Below are 19,787 nucleotides of genomic sequence, written 5' to 3'. Positions count from 1 at the left end.
TTCACGGCTGGGTTTGATTCCGGCGAGCCTGGTCAGAGACGCTCGCAGCGTTAGGAAGGTCGCGTCCCCAACAGAAACATCGGGTTAAGCGTTTAAATTTTGGGGGAAATCATGGCCGTTGCAGGTGGTTTTGGGCTGCTTGGCCTTCTTCGGAAGTCAACGAGTCTCCCTGTTGGAGGTCTGGCGTTAAATGGATCCAGGGAGCTGGTTCGAGCTGCTGGTGAGGACGAGTTAGCCATTAGCAATCTACTGTTGTTGCGCCACACAACAACAAAACAGTTGTGTTTCAGTTTTATTTGTTGCATTTAGTAGTTCATTACATTTGTGTCACTACGTCACTGTATTCGATTTCGATTAAATTAAAACAAACTCATACACGTTAAAAACAACGCGTGTCTGAGCTTGCACAGATTTAATAGTTACATTTCTTGAAGTTTTCTATTTTTCTTTCTTCTAATAGGAATTCTCTATTAAAGTTCCTGCCCTGAACCAAAGACTCAAATATTACTTAGACATGGAACATGCATTGACTGAATGTTTCATTTTAATATTACAAAAAAACCTTAATAGTATGCATACTACTGCATGTTTTTTAAAATGTAGATGTTCCAGTATATACCAGTGTTTTTCACATCTTCTCTTGCAAAATGTTCCCCAAGGTTAAGGTGATAGAACCAGTTTTCTAAACCGTTATAAGTGAATAAAAGTCTTTTTTAAAATTTTTTTTAATGTAATTATTCTGCAGCACCATTGCTATTGTTCAATGTAGATGACTGGCTTCACACCAATGTGAGACCCTTTTTGCTGCTGAAAAAAATGTATGGTTTTGTTTCATGTGTAAATATAGTCGTGAATATAGTCGAGATGTTGTGGATTACACAATCATTTTTTTTAATTTTCTGAAGCCCATGTAAACTTTCAATAAAAATGTTCAGAAATAAAATTTTCATAGGAAGATCATTTTATTTATGGTTGATCATAATCAGAAACCTTTAGTACAGCCAGCTGTGGCGCCACCTTGAGTTACATAAAGTCCATTTTCTGTATTTGACTTTTTAAATTATAAAAAACACACCCAGGGACTTAATTTAATCCTTGTTTATTTTAAAAGCTGTGACTAGTTGTGAGTGAGTAGATAATTATTTTCTATATTTTTCTTTGTAGCCCCTGCAGGAGTTCGTTTGGCCCACACAGACATCAAGATCCCTGACTTCTCAGATTACCGTCGCCCCGAAGTCTCCGACCCTAAAAAGTCCTCACAGGAAAGTGGCGATGGCAGGCGCACCTTCTCCTACCTCCTCACAGGAGCGACTACTGTGGTCACTGTGTATGCAGCCAAGACGGTGGTCACCCAGTTCGTCTCCTCGATGAGCGCGTCTGCGGACGTCCTGGCCATGTCCAAGATCGAGATCAAGTTGGCCGACATCCCGGAGGGCAAAAATATGACCTTCAAGTGGAGGGGGAAGCCGCTGTTTGTGCGCCACCGCACAGAGAAGGAGATCGCTGCCGAGGAGGCGGTGAGCATATCCGAGCTCCGTGACCCGCAGCACGATAAGGATAGGGTGCTCAATCCCAAATGGATCATCGTTCTCGGCGTGTGCACCCACCTGGGATGTGTCCCGATTGCCAACGCCGGGGAATACGGTGGCTACTACTGTCCCTGCCATGGCTCCCACTACGACGCCTCGGGGAGAATCAGGAAGGGGCCGGCTCCCCTGAATCTGGAGGTTCCCTTCTACGAGTTCCCAGATGACGACACAGTAATTGTGGGATAAATGCTAGAGATGTCTCAACGCTTCTCTCATTAGAGTGGAGCAACAGGGAACGTGATACGTGGTTATATGTATAAATAAAGTCATATTTTATCTCTTAAAAAATCTCATCTTTGAATACATGCTTATATTTTACATTAGTTTTAAACAAATGGTGAACAAAATATATTCATGTTAGTCAGGGGTACAATATAGGTGATTTAGCTAAATCCAAAGTTTATTTTGCCACAGTGAGTTGTCAGTAATTGTCAATAGTGCGATAACACAGAAGGGTTGCTGATAAACCAATCATGATTTCGGTTTGGTTAAAATAGAGCTTACATGATTAAGTCTTGCAACAGATATTCCGATGAATAAACCACATCACACTATATATCTTAAGTACATTTGAATAAATAAAAAAGTTGATATAGTTTTAAGCAATAAATATTTATTTGAGCTGCATTACATACTAAATATGTTGACATTCAGTTTTCCTTATTTGTGTCCTAAGGAAACACTTGTGACTATTTTAAGTTTTTGGTTAGGTTATGTAGAACTTTATTGATCCCTCAGGAGAAAATTGTTTTTTTTTCCAATTAGCCACAGCAATACAGTAATTATTCATAAAAAAATAAGCACAAGAACAAAGAGAAATCAAGAGAAAGAACAAGATGATACAATCTAAGTCTAAAGATAAAGAACATTGATTCATTGATTCAATAATCATCAACTTAAAGGGATTCATTCTTGGTGTCTATGTAGTGTTTGAGCTAAAAGAAATTCTTAAAACAAAGATGTTTCTTTTGAATTCAAGCAAGTCCAGTGTATAAATACTAAATAAACAAGTCACCCAATTATGAACATCATGGAGAACCTTCAAGGACATGATTATTATTTTGGTATTTTTTTTAATAAATAATGTGACCCCTTAAACCAGCGTTCGGGTATGTCCGATGAGTCGTTGTTTCAACGTCCCGCATTAGTCCACGTACTGCACCTCTGCCTGGAGCTCCTTGGTGACGTAGCCCAGCAGGGCAGCCGTCAGCTGCTGCTTCAAGCCGCTGTTGCTCATCACCAGAGCCGTGAGCTGGGCCACGTCTGTCCACTGAACGTCTCCCAGGATGGAGGCGAGATCGTTGTAAAGCTTCTGCTGTTGATGAGGGCTGAGCTCCATGATGACCTGCGGCAAGGGTTTGAACTGTCCACTCGTCAACCAGCAGCCCAGGAGCCCTCCAACAGCGCCACCTTCAGTGAAAGAATGGCTTCAGTTTTTTTTTCCCATACATTTTTCTGAGAGTAATTTATCATCATTATTGAATGGCCGAAAATATATTCCAAAATGAAATCTACTTACCCACTGCAATCCCGAGGGGCCCCCCGACAAGCCCTCCAGCAAAGGCGAGGCCCCCGGCGGCTGCTGCCCCTTTCCCTGACCCCTTCACCGTGGTCTGGATCTGCTGATGGACTGATAACTCGCAACAGAGTTTCATCACATCACCCAATCGTTGAGACATTCTGTGAATCACACACGACAAAAACGAGGTCTCAGTGTAAAATGACGGAAAATATTAAGTATTGAAAACACGTCCGAACAAAGAAGACTCAATACTTACATGTTGATGATTTAATAAATCTGCGGCTCAATCACTACGGTTATAAAATACGATATACAAGGTAATAAAACGAGTTAAAAAAAACAAACGTACCTCAGTGAGTTACAAGTTGCTCATTTGGGGAATTACTTCTATTTAAAATCAAGTGATGATGTGTAAAATCAGATTGACTTCTGACGCTGTAGAATACCATTTTGGTCCGGGGGACTTCCTGCGTGATGACGTCACACGCTTCCAAAACAAATGTGTTTAAGTCTTTTTTTTTTTTTAGGAATGAACAAAACTTCAACTGAACGAGTTGAATAAATGTTATAACATATATAAAACATTTATAAAAACAAAAAGACGAGCTTTGACATCATTTTCCGTTCTGTTATTTCCTGGTCTGACGACACACGTGACTTTCAACCCCAATCTGAATGTGTCCTGGGCTACATCTGTCGACGCCGCTGATTGGCTGAAAATTGTGTGTGACAAAAAATAATTTACTTGTAACTCTACAATGTAATATACATTTTTAAATAGTCGACATGAGTGAATGTTACCTTTGATGCTCAGTAGCATTAATTGTGTAGAATATGTTCATAATTAAATGAGTAATTATTTGATACTCGATTAAATGTTATAGTAATTACTGGAATAATAATAATAATAATTTCCTTTTTAAATGATCCGATATAAACCAAAATGTATACTAGAAAAACAGATGTATTGCTTCATGAGAAAGATTTTTTTTATTAATAAATCAATTTATTTTAATATTAACAAGATTGAAGGTGATCATAAAACTAACGAAGTTAAGACTAATTGTCATTTTCAAGCTGATGTTTTCAGCTAAGGTTTGTCACAACTTATTTTTTTAAGAAGTACTCTGTCGGGATTGTAATCATTTGAGAAATATTTTTTCTATCATTCAAAAAATAATTTATTTTGTTCATTTTTGAGAAATAATGTTCTTGAATATGTGTTTTTTTGGTGCAAGTAATTAGGACTTTGTAAACTGCTTTTAAAGCCCATAATTATTTTTTCTTGAACTTAACATAGTTGACCAATAAGAGTCTGAATAAGCGAGGCGGGGACCAACGATTGTTTTACTTTTGCTTTTGATTTGAGGTCAAACCTGCTGTTTCTACACAAGGAGTAAAAAAAAGAGAAGAAAGAGGAAATTCTGTGTTTTTGTACATCACTTTGATGCAGTAGTTGCAGAGAATTGGATTACTTACATGTGTAAACTTCTACATTCAAATACAAACTGGTGAATCCAAGATCTTAATGCATTTCATAATGAGTTTCTGTATTTCCTCAAAGCTCTCAAAACACGAAGAGTAAACTTGCAATGAAATTTCAATTTCAATTTAATTAACTTTTAATTTAAATGTAATTTAACTTTAATTTAAAAATATATTATGTGCATATAAAGCCCTTGTATTGAAAATGTATTATAAGTAAAAAAATGTTTTTCTTTTCTTTTGTCATGAATGTTCATTTTCTGTATTTATTATTTTGCGTTTGATTAAAAAGAAAACAATAAAAACAATTTTTATACGTGTGCAAATGTTAGCACATTTACCCAGCGAACACTGGGGCAGAGGAGAGAGACTAACTGTGAAGTTGCACTTGTTAAACGGAAGACTGGTTTGTGGGTTTTCAGAATAAAAGCTTAACTAATCATTTTCGAAAAATATGAAGAAAGATAACATTTATAAAAAAGTAAAAATATTAAACTATTGCAAATGAATGGGGGCAGTTAAAGTCCATCCGATAATTTAAATGGAAAATTAGTAAATATTGAATTTTTCGTTGGCAAACACTACAATCGTTCCGATTTTTTCTTTACTCGCATTAAACTATTATATTCCTGTAAATGAGATTTACTAAACAAAACTTCCCAAATTGGAAAAAATTGAAGTAGTTACTGCAGTAAAATAAAATGAAATAAACATACTGGTCTGGAAAAGCGCTATATAAATACAAATTACTTACTTACATATACACACGTTATCTTAAGACATACTGTAAACAAAATCAAAACAATAATAAAAAACCCAATACAGTTAATTAAAAAAAAATAAAACAAACACAACAATGATACATATATCAACAACAAATAACATGCATACACCAAAAGACGTAAATATGTCAGGGGAAACATTACATTATTTCATTAAATAGGCTGGAAGTCTCTCCTTCATGCAGCTTGGGTTAATAATGAAATGAAATTAATTTAAAACAACTTTCTTAAATATTAAATGTGACGTTTTTAAGGTATTTTGCTAAAAGGGACCTTCATAAATAAGTAAGTAAGTAAGTATTTCTTTATTTATATAGCGCTTTTCCAGACCAGGGTCACAAAGCGCTTAAAAAAATCAAAACAATATTCAATAAAGTATATCATTTTAAGGTCAAGATAACACTCATAACACAACAGGAATTCCAGAAAATCATGGAAAAGTCTGCACAAATAAAAATGTTTTAAGATGTTTCTTGAAGGAGTCAGTAGATCCATCAAACACAGGGAGAGGAAGATCGTTCCAAAGCTTAGGAGCAACAGCCTGGAAGGATTTCTCTCCTCTGGTTCCTGAACCGTGTGCGTGGAACCATCAGTAGATTCTGATCCACAGACCTCAGAGCCCGAGCTGGGGTGTAAGGCTGGATCAGATCACTGATGTAAAATGGGCTTGAGGGGTATGATTTGTGGGTTGAAATAGAACCGGTATAAGGGATTATTAACCATGTAATTTATTTTGATGAATGATCAGATTAGACATGGATTACAAATAATAAATGTTTATAAAATCGGGAAACATGCTTTTATATTTTTTCATCAGCGTAAACAACAGTTGTAGCGAAGGAGTCAAAACCGGAAGTGTCGCGCTCATCACGTGTGACTTGACGCTCGGCTCGTGCATGGCGCAGCAGCCACAGTGAAGAAGAAGAAGAAGAAGCAGAAGAAGAAGGACAGGAAAAAAAACAACAACATTTGGATTATCGAGCCTTTCGGATCTTTCTGGGAGTCATGCGGACGCGGTGACATGTGTGTGTGAAATGCTATCGCCTCGGACATCGTGGACGACTCTCAGTGGCCCATTAATGACTAAAAGGAGGACGAGGAGAAGCTGCTTTCATAAACACTTGTTCAGGACTCACTTCCAGCCCTGACCTTCTCCTCACACCTGGGCTCGCCACCATGGCTGGAGAAGGGAACACGGAGGTGGATCGCATGGCCTGGATCGCCAGACTTCGAGAGGAACACGAGAAGGTAAAATGACCCAGAAAAAGAAAAAAGAAAAAGTGCGTTTGTCGTGCACCGTTAGACCACGAGGTGAACCCGCAGACACTCTCTCTTCCATCTGTTACTCGAACAACAACGTTATTCTTCTTTTTTTTAAATAAAAATAAAAGCGTGTCACGACGTGAAGAGTCTTCTAGAAGCTTCCTCCTGGCTTTTAACACTTCCTACTAGCAGCGAGCACCGAGGCTCGCGACTTCCTCTCACGTTATATTGCTTCTAAGTCTTCAAAAAAAGGAGCAGAATAAACAAACAAAAGACCTGAATTTATTGTTGTTGTTGTTGTTTTTCAAACAATAACTGTTAGCTTTATGAGGTAATGTGAGCTGGACACGCCCCCTTCTTCCCATGTGTCCGTCCAAATAGGAAGACCCCGGATGTAAACAAGTTCAGTTGTTTCAACGTCAATATTTACGTTGAAAATGGAACAATAGTATGTTTGGTATCACTTTTATCTGACTACTTTGATAGTAATACCACTGAAATAAAATAGCTTTTTTTTTCTTCATTTTCATTATATATGGATGAAAACATAAAAATTAAAATCAATATATAGATGGATAGAACTTTATTGAAATTGTTTTTCCAATTAGACACAGCAATACAGACGATAATTCATATAAATAATAACAAGAACAAAGTTTCTATAAAGTACAAGATGACACAATCTAAATCTAAAGATAAAGAACATGTTTATAATTGTTAGCAATATTTTTTCTCAATACTATATTCCTATTTAACAGAACTGTACACTTTTAAAATTATATTTTTTCATTTTAGTTCTTTTATGGATTGTATTTCAAAAGTGTAAAATAAATTATTATATTTTATTTTGAAAATCTATTTATTAATTATAAATATTAAGGTCTTTTGTGTTGCAATTAAAATTCCTGCCACAAGATTTCTGCTTTCTCGATGTTCTCTGCCACTAAAGGGACAATGAATCCTCTTAGAGCCCCGTGACGACTGAGGACTAGAGGATACATTAGACTCCAGCAGCTTTAAATGCTGATGTTTGGACATATTTTGGTTTCAAAACAGTTACGACTTCTTCAAGTGGTCTGTAAATTCTGCAACACCAGAGTCAAGTACTTGACAATACTACAAATATAACCTCGTTACCACAGTATCACAATATATATCGTATAGTTTCCCCTGTATCGTGATAGTCATCATATTGCCAGATTCTTTCCGATACATACACGTTTACAACACTAGCAATAAGAGTTTCTGATTCTGATAAACAATATCCATGACCTGGTTTAAAGTGTGGCCTGGAGGCCAAATGTAGCCCTTTGACTGTATTTACAAGGCCCTAATGAGGTCAGAGTAACATGTGTTGAAAATCTTTTGACCGTTTATTTTGTATTAGCTATACATTTCTTAACTTCTGTGTTTCTTCCCTCTTTTTGGGAACATTTAATCTTTCCCGTCTTAATAATTTTACTAAATATTGAGATCATGTTTGGAAGAAAAATGTTTTTTTTACTTTTATACGAGTTTTAGGTCAAGAAAAAGCCGAGTTTCCTACTTTCACTTTGTAGGTAGTTCTTAAAAGGAACTATGTGACCTCAAAAAGTTTGAATTGTTGTTTCCAGCGTTCTCTAATTCTCAAAACAACATGTTTTTTAACACATTCATAGTCAAACTGGTAACATTTGCCAATTCAAGTCGTCACAAGCACCTGGCTTTTATTTTGACAGCTGTGTTTTCAAATCCTGCTTCTTTTGTTTGTCCTGCGTGACTGTTTCAATAAAGTGTTGGGTGTTGAAATGGTTTGTTCACATAATCTTCCCTTTAAAAAAAAGCTTTTTTTAATTGTACGTTTATAATTCTGCAACCCATTTGTCCCAAAAACAGGTGGTGGAGGACTGCGATAGTCGGATTGAACACTGGTAAGCAGCAGTTGACTTTTATTTTCGAGGGTTAAGATGATTCCATAGACATGAAGACGTTGTTCTGAAAGTGCAAATACATTTCCAGCCTCTGAAAACGTACATGTTAGTCTTTGATTTCAGCTACATTGTTGACTATGAATAGAAAACAAAATTTTCAGTCAAGGGTTATATATATTATAAGTACATATTTGTACCTGGGAGGTTTTTAATCTTAATGATTTTCAGTGTAAAACATAGTGACTACCAATTTATTAACTCATATATGGTCTCCTCTCAAACCTCAAAGTGACTGAGTTGTCGGCGCCGGAGCTGAAAATCATGTGAATAAAGATGAAAAGCTCTCCGCATATTAAAAATGGCCACAAGCATCTCACTTCTAATCAAATTAATGAACCACGTGCATGATGTATGTCGACCGTGGCGCATACGTCTGTCTCCATCGTTAATAGATTAGCTCATAAATCATGGCGTGTCTTAAGATTTAATGAAATCTAAATAATAGGGTTTTTTTTTAAGCGGTTTCGACAATTTCTTATTAAAAAAACAAAGTGTTGAATCAGTTTTTCACAAAGATATTTGATTTTCCAGGAAGAAGGTTTCGGGCGATTATGACGCCCTCAACGACCGGCTCGGGACTCTTCCTGATAAACTGTCCTACGATATCATGGTGGGTTGAGAAGTTATTGACATTTTTTATTCTTCGTTATCGCTCCTTCTTATCGTTCCTTGTCGTCCACAGGTGCCGTTCGGTCCGCTCGCCTTCATGCCGGGCAAACTGGTTCACACCAACGAGGTCACCGTGTTGCTCGGAGACAACTGGTTCGCTCAGTGTTCCACAAAACAAGCTCAGAAAATTGTCGATCACAGGTTGAATTGTGAGTTTGTCATCTTTATATGTCACAGATTTTTGTAAAATCTTTATTTTCTTTAGGTAAAATGTACTAGTGTACTAGTGTAATGTACTAGTATACAACATTGGCTCAATATATTGTCGTTTTACCTATTTTTCTGCAATCACTTATTGAAAACATTGACAAATATTGAATTATTTAACAAACATTAACTGTTCAAAAACTTTCCTTTACATGAATAGCATGGATTTGTTAAGTCGGCTTTTAGCTTCTTTGTCAAAATTGCATTTCCACTTCTGTCCCCATGTCCTCAGGTTTGGTTTGATAAATTTAATAGTTTTGGTTTTTGAAGTTCAATTATAATTCATCATTTTAGGAAGTATATGGTCTCGTACAACAAAACAATTTTCATTAATAATGATCATTTATAAATTATTCTAAGCCAGACCTGAGCAGAGAGAGCAACTCAGGGGCCACTCCTTTTTATATATATATATATTATTTTTTTTCGTAGTGCATGTGTCATTTTTTAAAACATGAAATGTTTATAAAATATATAATATAAATATTAAAGTTTGTTTTGCTTAAAAAAAGAAAAAATAAGTTAAATGATGAATTTTATCTAGAATTTATATTTAAATTTTTATTTTATTTATTAGTAATAGCAAAATATCAAACGTTTTTTTTCTCTTTAGAAACTAAAAAAAAAATTCTATATTTAAAGTCTATATGAAATTAAGACCAAAACTTACTTTAGAATGTCTTTTCGTTTATTTTCAAAACGTTCTTCAATCATATTATTTCTTTATTTAGTCCCTTCCTAGTTTTGGCTTTACTGCCCTGACAAGTTTCCATAGCCAACCCCTGATCCAAGGAAACATTAGTCATTTCAATCTTCGATATTTATTCTCATGTTTTTATATGATTTTTCGTGTATTTAACAGGAGTTAAGATTCATTTCCTTAGAAGCAAAACTGAAAGTAAAGCGTATTGTATGCATTACCAATCCTAGTCTGCAGATGGCGCCAACGCGTCATTTTAACAACTCGCTTCTGTAAATGTCAGTGTTTTCTAATGCTGGCGTGCGTTTTATTCATACATGTTCAAGCTAAACGACCACTTTTCAATCACACCTTAACCTTTTAAATGTTTGATCACCAACAAGCTACCTTTGTGTGCGTCTGCGTCGTTCTTGTAGCTCGTTCCTCGTCGGAAAAAAATCTCCCGACAAGTCAAACGGGCCCACGTAACCCTCTCTGAAGTGAACATTATTAGAGTGTTTAGTGAAGCATAAATGCGCTGCCACAGCCCATCTGCAGTCGTCTGCACGCCGCCGCCCCCCCCTCCCAAGTCTACTGACCCTGCCCACCCCGCCATTACCGAGCTAAGTGCTGTAATACAAACACGGCGAGCCGAAATGTGTCAGACAGCGGCGGAGTTGTCAGGCCGTCTGTGTTTGACCTTTCCTCACTTCGCCGTTGATGCACTGACTGGAGGGGCTCCCCATCGCCATGGCAACAAGGGCTCTCCGCTGCTATTAGTAAAAGGGCTTAATTGTTGTGAAGATTTAATGATCCGGAGTGGTGTTCAGGGCAGAAGATATTATGAACCCTTTTGTCATTTCTTTTCTTTTTTTTTTTTTTTACTTCAAGATATTCAGCAGTTTTAATCAAACTTCCTCTTTGTCGTCGCAGACGTGAAGAAAGAAGTTGACGGCTTGATTAAGACGAAAAAGAACTTCCAGGCCAGAGTCGGGATGACAAAGGACTGGGAAACAGATGTGTGTAGTTTTTCCTCTTGAAGTGTCAGAAATGATCACAAGCTTATACGACGTTTCCCGTTTCTAGACAAAAGGCAACTATGTGGACATCAGAGAAGACTTCAAAAACGACAACATCGTCGGCAATAAAGGTAATTTAAACCTCTTCTTAAACATTATCACGGATCATTTTTACCTTTTTTTTTGTTTGTTTCAGGAAAGCAAAGAGTCGCCCACAAGCCGAACTCGAAGCCCAAACTTGACGCTGTGCTGGACCTGGAGGAGGAGGAGGAAGAGGAAGAAGAGGAAGAGGAGGAGGATGGTGAAGACGGCGGCGGGAAAGGAAACGGCGTCATAAGTGAAGAAGAGCTCTGGGCTCGACTGGATGAGCTGGAGAAGCAGGAGGAGCTTGAAGACGAACAGAACAGGTACACGGAAGTTTGTGAGGATCAACCTGCTCGATTAAATCTCTCCAGGGGCCACATTTTAGTATTTTTCTTAGGGCAGGTCGAGCACAAACAAATGGGGACATCAAAAAAAAGTTGAGCTCCAAAAAGTTATATTTTGTAATGTTTATAACTGAACTAGAGATGCATAAGTAACTAGCAGTTTTGTCTTCAGATGACCTTATGTCTAAAGGGCCACACCCTGTTTCTCCTATGACCCCGCTGACTATTTTTTACATTATTTTCAAAGATACTTCAATATCATAAAATCTATTTCCCCACAACAAAATTCAACCACACTTTACCCATTTATTCATTTACTATTAACATGCAAATATTTACAGCGTTTGTTCATTTTTGTGTTGCAATTAAACTTCCAGCCGCTAGATGGCAGCAGATATTCCGCACGATTCCTAATGAACGGTGAAACCCTGTGAGACCAAGGTCGTTAACTGAGGATGAGAGGATGCAGTCGACTCCAGCTTTTAAAGCTGATGTTTGGGCATCGTTTGGTTTCAGATAAATAAAAGAAGTTACAACTTCTTAAATTCGTCAAGTACTCGGATGATACTATAAATATATTGTTGTTCCTACAGTATCATGACGTATCGTATGGTCAAAGGTATCGTCAGATTTTTTCCAATACACACCCTTGATTATAATTTGCTCACATTTGCCTGAAAACAGACAAACTAACGCCGACTACGCATCATCGTCCTCCGAGGAAGAGAAGGACAGAGAAGCTTCGGCGTCTCCCGGTGAAGCGTCACATGACGCCGACATCAAGGAGGAAGACCAGGATGAAGAACCGACCATCTACTTCTCTCACACAGTCGAGCCCAAGAAGGTCCGCGTTGAACAAGACTCGTCACTTTTATTTTAGATTTTTTTTAGAATATCCGGGTCACTTATGGTCTTTCCGTGCAGGTGAGGATCAACACTGGGAAAAACACGATGCTCAAGTTCAGTGAGAGGAAAGAACAGAAGGAACATTCGAAGAAGAAGAAGAACGGGCAGAGTAACGGACACGCTCACCACGAGCACCACAGAATCACCACGCCCGCCGACCTGTACAGGTGAGAAGAAGAAGAAGAGGCGGCACTCACCTCCAGGATGTTCTGAACGTTTCATTCCCTCTCAGGTTGTTTGTGGACGTGAAAGACGGAGAGCTGGTACCGAGGAAGTCCATCCTCAAGTCCCGCAGTCGGGAGAACAGCGTGTGCAGCGACACCAGCGAGAGCAGCGCCGCCGACTTCGAGGAGCGCAGGATGGCGGTCCGAAGCTACAGCCACGACGAGGCGACGCACAGCGACACCAGCGACGGCGTCACGGAGGAGGACAGTCCCACGGCCATCCCTTCGCTTCCCGCCTCCAGATTCGAGGTAGAGAACTTGTTGTTGTCATTTCCTCACGTTCTTCCTGACTTTCCTTCCTCCTCTTCCTCTCAGGCGTTCTCCGGCACCGTCGTGGAAAAGGAGCCGATGCCCACCACGGTCCCCTACCTGACCATTTCCCCGCCGGCTCTGCCCACCATCCTGGAGAGGAACCAGGAAGAGCCCGGGTCCGACTTCGCGCCGCCTCAGCAGCCGGTGAAGCGCGTGTCAAAGTTCAAAGCTGCCAGGTTACAGCAAAAGTGACATTTTCACAACTCAAACCAACTCATTCTGGACAGATTCCATTTTTCTCTAAACACTTTCCTTTCATCAGTCTCTGCCGTTTAATAAAGAGCTCCTTTAGTTCATGTTAGTTGCTCCTTCAGCAGAATCATGCTCTGACTTGATGTTCGTTTGATTCTTAGCTGCTTAACAATGTTTCCTTTTGAGGGATTCATCGACAACTGAGATCAATCTGAGCTGATCAAATAAAACATTTTTGAGTAAATATCTAATTTTTGCCGTGTTTTTCCTGTCAAACATTTATAACTAGGTATCAAACTCTAAAGTTAAAACTAAAAAAAAGTTAGAAACATATTGGACTTCTTAAAAGCAATCCAGCTCCGTTTATTAAAACTTCACTGTTGCAATGTATAACGGTAATTGTGTTGTTAGAAATGTGTTTTTAAATCCTCAGATCCTTCCTGATCTTCAGACTCTCAAATGAGATCAAACTCTGCACTAAAGCAACACTATGCATGTTTTAACATGTTGTTTATGGCGACCCCACTGGTCACAATAGTGTAACTGCAATGCCATTAAAAAGTTTCGTCATTGGAAAGAAAACGAGATAAAGGCTTTGGTTGTGTCGGTTCCCTTTTTAACTCATGATAACTTCAATAAAGTTTAAATTCTTCATAACAACACTTTTGGTGGACATGTGTCACTCAGACGAAGTTTTGAAGTAAATATCAGGGTTATAATCAGAGTTTTACTGTTCAGAATTTAATATAGAATAATAGTATAGAAAATATTTGAACTTTACTGACTTTTTGAACTTGTTATACGAGTTCTATTTGGTTTTTGGACTGAAAGACCTTTTTCTAGATGAAGTTAAGTTTGGTCATGAATAGGTACCGTGTCTCAGAAGGTTAAAGATGTGACACTTTTGTCTTTCCTTGGCAGGTTATTGTTGAACGAGACGAGCTGAATTTCAAAAGTCAAAAACCTGATTGGTTATCAGATACATGATGGTCTCCATAGACAGTGAGTAAATGTGCAAAGAGAACATGTTTGTTAGGAAAAATAACTCAATTGAATGAACTGAGGAACAGTAAACATGCGCGTACATATGGCTAGTGTAGAGATTACCATCTGGATGCAGGATTCTTTTGAAGAATCCATCACTCCTTCGTGACATGGCTTTAGCAATTTCTCATGTAGCTTCTTGTTTGTGTGTTTAGTCCGGCGAGTTCAGGAACAACCTGCTGCCTAGTTTATCTGAATTTAACTATTGATAATATTGGAGAATTACAACAAGATGATTGACAGATTAATAAAAGTTAGCCAATAAAAGATTAAACTCTTTGTCTCCAGTGGTTACACAACCAGTCCTTAAACTCTTTACGCTTTAACTTGCACATGAGCTTCTAAGCTCAAAGGCTATCACTGCATGTTTTTCCTTTAACAGTAGAAGTGTGGGTTTTTGATAAGAGGCTTTGAAACGTATCGTGAGGGGACCCCCACCCCCCAACCCCCCTCATCAGGATTATTTTCTCCAATATGAAAATCCAGGTAGCATGAGACAGATTAGGGAACGCTTAACATGCTGGCGTTGTGTTGCTGAGACACAGATCAATGGACTTACGTAGGTTAAGCTGTGAAGGTAGACGTGGAAAGTGTTTCAAAGAAAATCTCGAGCGCTAACTATGTAATGGCCTCGCAAGATCGACTTTTGGGAGGATTAGTGGGATTTCGTAAAATGGGTGATGAGGAATTCCAGCAGGTATTGTTGTCCGGACAGGTGTTTGGGCCAGAGAGGAGGAGTGGAAAGAGGTTTCACTCGGCGGCGAACGTCAGGCGGTAGATTAAAGAGAAGTATATCTGCGTGTTTTGAAATCTGAGAATTAAAGTTTTTAGTAAAAACATCAGCAGATTAAAGAGTAAAAGGTTGTTAGAGGCTGATTTATGTGTTGCGTGTTCTCAAATCACATTTCTAACAACAGATACTGGGTTCATCTGTGGACAAATTAGAGTTGTCATTTACCTCCTAGAAGAAAAGTGAAGCCCAGGGAGGAAAACCCAACAAGAGTTAAGAGTTGGATCAATCTGGAATCAAACCCTTGATCCTCTTGCTTTGATATCTCAACACCTCCTTTTCCGATATTCCACCAACAATAGATGTTTATTTACTGTATCTGTGACCTTAACTTGAGCTTCATCTCGTTCCTTAAGCTGCGTTTTTCGTGAAATAAAAGTTACAAAAATAGATGGTCGCACCTTTAAAAAGAACATGGAGACTTTCAACTACTATTGACTGAGGTATGTTTCTCAACGTTTCACCATCCAGACCATCATCTTTTCACAAGAGGAATCAGATGTCTGAAGAACCTTCTGATGAAAGATAAAAAGCCATTTCTTTTTGGATAGAAATCCATCAACAGTGTTTTAATGGTACCATTGCCAGATGTATGTTTTCAATGGTATGGAAAACCCTGCTGTGTCTAGATTACAACCAACTTAAAAACTTTAATTGTTTACTAAAGCAGTGGTCCACTGAGCCAAGGAACCGTACCCGTTATTTGATACCAGGCCTCACAAAGAGAGAAAATTAATTATTAAATTTCTGTTTGAAATAGAGGACAGGATTTTCTGAAAAGTCATATTGGAAAGTGGTGCTGCTTTTTCAAGTTTAAAATTAAAGTTTGGATATTGGACAATTTTTTTTGCAGGTAATGAGAAAGAGACCTAGACGCTTAGGTTCTACTTTTATTCACTTAACATTTATTTTTTACAGGGCGTGCCATTTTATCTTAGGCGCTTTTATCTGTATGTCGGTCTGTGAAAACAATGCCGACATTAAACCGGTCTGCGGTGCAAAAAAAAGATTGGGGACCCCTGCTCTAAAGGACCAGCTGGAATGATAGAACCCTTGTGGGATGCAAACAGTATGAATGACATTGTGCATATTAAGGCAATATCTAAAAATTTGGCCTCAATTGAGCTTTTTTGAATAATGGAAATTAATAATTTGCCCTTTATTTGGTACTGAAGGAACTTCTAGGATGATGAGGTGAAACGTCTTTCTACCAGTGGACCCGCTTTCGAACCACTTGGATCACCATGACCCGGATGAATGAGATCCTTCACGGACATAAACTGCACTTCAAATGTACAGTACAGTACTAATCCTACATCTAAAAAAGATATTGCTCAGAGTGTTTGTTTTGGTAGGACATGATGTTCCAAATTGTCGAAGACCAAGTGATGATCATGGGGGAATAATACAACTTGGTGAGGTTCATTTTTGAGGCAGGTTGTGAGGTTTATAATGGACGGACAGAATGGGCTTTCTAGTACAGAAACCTTATAACTTTTGAATTCCCTGATGGCACTGTGGCAGCAAACCTTTCACAAGAAAGACTTAAAGTCTTCTGGTTTATTTTAGTTGTAATAATACATGTATTTTTGTAGCAGGGAGGTGGAATATTGATCACATGCTCTTCACTCCTCGGCCTGGAGAATCTCCAGGAACTCTATCGACTTCTGCTGTATCTTGACTTAGTTGGAAGACGGTGAGAAATATAACAATAATTCGGAAAGTATTGAATCTGATCGCTTTCTTTACAGGGTGAAACAAAGGGAAAATTATAAAATCTCCACTCTAACAGGAGAATGTCTTGTCAGTGTAGGGGAAAACGGAAATTATGAAGTAAAAGTGTTTCGAAAAAGGTTGAAAAAAAAGAATTGATTTGTTAATTTGTTTTTTAACATATTCTAATTTAAAGGTCTCAATCAGGGAGGTTCTACACGATTCGAAATGTATAACACATATTGGATCAGAAAATTGTTTACCTTATCATTTTTATTTCAGTATTTATTGTAATTTAAAATGGAATCTACCACAAAAAGACATTTTTTATATTTTGAAAATTAAACATTTTTTGTAAATCTCTCAATAGATAATATACCTTAAATCATACAGGAAGAATGTTAAATGTTTGGAATAAATCTAGCAGATTGTTAAAACAATTTCCCGAAGGAGACCTTCAGAGGGATCAATAAAGTTTTTCTTTTTTATCTATCCATGTCAGTTTGGTGGAAAAAATAATGTTTGTATATTTAACTTTAAACATATTCTAAAAAAGTAACTTAATTAACAGTGTTTTTAAAAAACCTAGAAAAGGATAATTGATTTGATCAAAATCATGATATATATTCATCCCACAATTAATGTACTACCAGTGACATCACAGATAGTTAGATAAACTGTATTAATCCCACTGAAGATCTCTGTACCTTCTATTGTTGCTGTGAACTCGACAGACGTTTCATAACAACAAGAAAAATGTGCAAACAAAAGAACAAAGTGCAAAGAGATAACTAATTGCAAATATAAAGAACACAGATCAAAGTAAATAACGCAAAGAAAAGGATACAAAGATTAACATAGAATAACATCATCCACTCCGCTCCTTGATGACATCACTCAAATCCTTGCAGGAGCCAAGGTCTCAATCAAGTTTCTACACAATTTGAAATTATTCATGCGCAACACATACTAGAGCTAATAATTATTAAAAAAAAAAAAATTGAATTTGAATTTGCACAGAAGACGATTATTAACTGAAAACCACCATGTAACCCTTTTTTATAATTTGACAATAAAAAAACTAATTTTATAAATCTTCAATCATCCTTTTCCAAGACTTTGGACGTTTTGGAATCAATTGTTAAACTTGTCTACAATGGAAGAGTAAAATGTAATTCTGCTCAATGAAACATAACTCATGGGTCACAACAATACAGTATGAATATAAAATTATAAAAATATTAGATCAACATTAAAATGAATGCATTTGAATGTCAGGATTTCAATAAAAAAGTTTCGAGTAGAACCTTCCTAGGAAGCAACACTTACTGGGATGTGACCCCAGAGGAGCAAACACGTCGACTTGTTGTGCAGAGACGCACGGCTGCGCACTTTACGCGCGGAGCACCGCCTGTTCCTCGAGCGGCCAGAAGAGAGAGACATTCTGCTTCAGGACACGAACTAGTTTTTTTTTTTTTTTCTTTTTTTATGAGCGAGGGTAAGATGTCATGAGCTCTGTCTTCATCTGGAAATACTACACACTGACGAAAGGAAACGGCGGCGGCTTGAGTTCAGAGGCAGAGGAAGAAGAATTGTTGCTGGTGAGAATCTTCATCACCTTCATCCTCTTCATCTCGCGTCCTCTCAACTCCTCGACGAACAGGTAAGCGATTCTTGATTCTTTTTTTTTTTCCCCGGGAAGTTTAGCAAGTGTTGAGCAGGACTGACACGGTTGACAGCTGCTTCCGACTGTCGTGGAGAACATTCGTTCCTGTCGCGCCACACCGCGCGTAAATCTGACCGAATAAAGCCACGTTTTGTTGCGTTTGTGGCGTTTAAATCGCAACTCGATGGATGTACATTTAATTTACAGCATTTATTATTATCGTTTCCCATGTTATTTTCACTCATTTTCGAAGACAAAAAATAATATAGCGAATGAAAGTGAAGCCATACGAACGTGAGTCATCTTTATAATACGTCACCCAAAGCAAAAAGTCAGACTTTTATTGACTATATATTCATTTCATTAGGACTTAGAAGTTCCAACAAGCATTTTAAATATATTTTTATTCATCGAGAGTTTGGTATGTTCATGGTGCACCACAGCGATTTAGTAAAAAAAAGCCACAATGTTGGAGCTCAGAGAAGAGATGTAGTCTGATGTGAAATCATTTCTAAAGGCCAAAAGGAAACACATGTTGAAAGGTTAATTGGATTTTTTTTTAAAGTTTATTCTGAACATTTTTTTTGTTGTAAAAAGGATTTTGAAACGACTGTTAGTGATGGATTTTGTTTTTTTAGTTTCACAGCACATACTTATTTATGTGTTTTATTCACACAAGCATGGATTAATATGTATGCGATCAAATGGCTTCAAAAAAACACATTATTTCATGTAAATATAACAACTTTATATATACAATATCACTAACTCCAAGTTTTATTTTGGTGAATATTCATGAGAGCAACTCAAAACCATAATATAAAAGAGCATGCATTTTAAGCTCTTTAAAAAAAAAAGAAAAAAGGTGTTAAATATGTATATTTTTGAGTATTTTGTTCCAAATGATGAGGTTGTCTGCTCAAATCGTGCGGCTTCAAGTACAGTTCGGTGTCAAACCCCCTTATTTCCGTGCTGTCACCTGAAGAGAGTGGCACGTCTCCTGTCAAAAAAGCCGCTCGGCACCCTCTGCCGCCCCTCCTCGCCTCCTCGCCTCTCCCCTCCTGTTTCCAAATGCTCTCCTTTGAAGCGATGATGCCCCATCTGTCATATGTGAGCAAAGAGAGACCATGCTCTGCTCCTCTCAATTACTGAATTCTCCTCATGCCAGCTCCGGTGGGACAGGAGGAGGAGCAGGTGGGTGGCAGTCAGTGCGATCAATCAACATGAAATATTCAGCTTTGAATCTACACATCATTTACTAGCACCGCTGCCGCCCCTGATGCCCCTGATGCTGGGGTCCAAAGAACTTTCAAAGGTGCAGGAGTTG

General features: G+C 37.8%; 4 protein-coding genes across 7 annotated transcripts in view; 3 read left to right on the top strand and 1 right to left on the bottom strand.

The window, feature by feature from the left end:
* Nucleotides 1–32: 32 nt before the first annotated feature.
* Nucleotides 33–1,877, top strand: LOC148073947 (cytochrome b-c1 complex subunit Rieske, mitochondrial-like). The gene is made up of 2 exons (XM_087797121.1): nt 33–220; nt 1,165–1,877. Exons 1-2 carry the CDS (start codon nt 112–114, stop codon nt 1,773–1,775), a joined length of 720 nt encoding a protein of 239 aa, XP_087653247.1. The 5' UTR covers nt 33–111; the 3' UTR covers nt 1,776–1,877.
* Nucleotides 1,878–2,009: 132 nt separating this feature from the next.
* LOC148073946 (protein C19orf12 homolog) lies at nt 2,010–3,684 on the bottom strand. Of its 2 annotated transcripts, none has more exons than XM_087797182.1 (3): nt 3,368–3,684; nt 3,109–3,269; nt 2,010–2,999 (listed from the first exon to the last, which is right to left on the bottom strand). In XM_087797182.1, the coding sequence occupies exons 2-3, from the start codon at nt 3,266–3,268 to the stop codon at nt 2,734–2,736; spliced, it is 426 nt and encodes a 141-aa protein (XP_087653308.1). In that variant the 5' UTR covers nt 3,269; nt 3,368–3,684; the 3' UTR covers nt 2,010–2,733. The 2 variants fall into 2 exon arrangements, with proteins under 2 accessions (XP_087653308.1, XP_087653309.1); XM_087797183.1 differs by having other exon boundaries at nt 3,461–3,684.
* A 2,562-nt stretch (nt 3,685–6,246) lies between these two features.
* Nucleotides 6,247–13,498, top strand: uri1 (URI1 prefoldin like chaperone). Its single transcript, XM_087797563.1, has 11 exons — nt 6,247–6,626; nt 8,517–8,551; nt 9,143–9,221; nt 9,294–9,429; nt 11,100–11,185; nt 11,253–11,316; nt 11,382–11,592; nt 12,298–12,457; nt 12,538–12,686; nt 12,752–12,992; nt 13,059–13,498. The coding sequence occupies exons 1-11, from the start codon at nt 6,555–6,557 to the stop codon at nt 13,245–13,247; spliced, it is 1,422 nt and encodes a 473-aa protein (XP_087653689.1). The 5' UTR covers nt 6,247–6,554; the 3' UTR covers nt 13,248–13,498.
* Nucleotides 13,499–18,175: 4,677 nt separating this feature from the next.
* The window catches only part of LOC148073944 (zinc finger protein 536-like), a 50,544-nt gene continuing 48,932 nt past the window's right edge, over nt 18,176–19,787 (top strand). For all 3 annotated transcript variants that reach the window (XM_087798130.1, XM_087798129.1, XM_087798131.1), the window contains exon 1: nt 18,176–18,457. The gene's annotated coding sequence lies outside the window, so the exon portion shown is untranslated. The remainder of the gene's footprint in view (nt 18,458–19,787) is intronic.

This window comes from Callionymus lyra, chromosome 8 (assembly GCF_982586985.1).
Source record: "Callionymus lyra chromosome 8, fCalLyr1.hap1.1, whole genome shotgun sequence".
Taxonomy (NCBI): Eukaryota; Metazoa; Chordata; class Actinopteri; order Syngnathiformes; family Callionymidae; genus Callionymus; species Callionymus lyra.
Note: the sequence above shows the minus strand (reverse complement) of the source record. Positions and strands in the feature narration are given on the sequence as shown.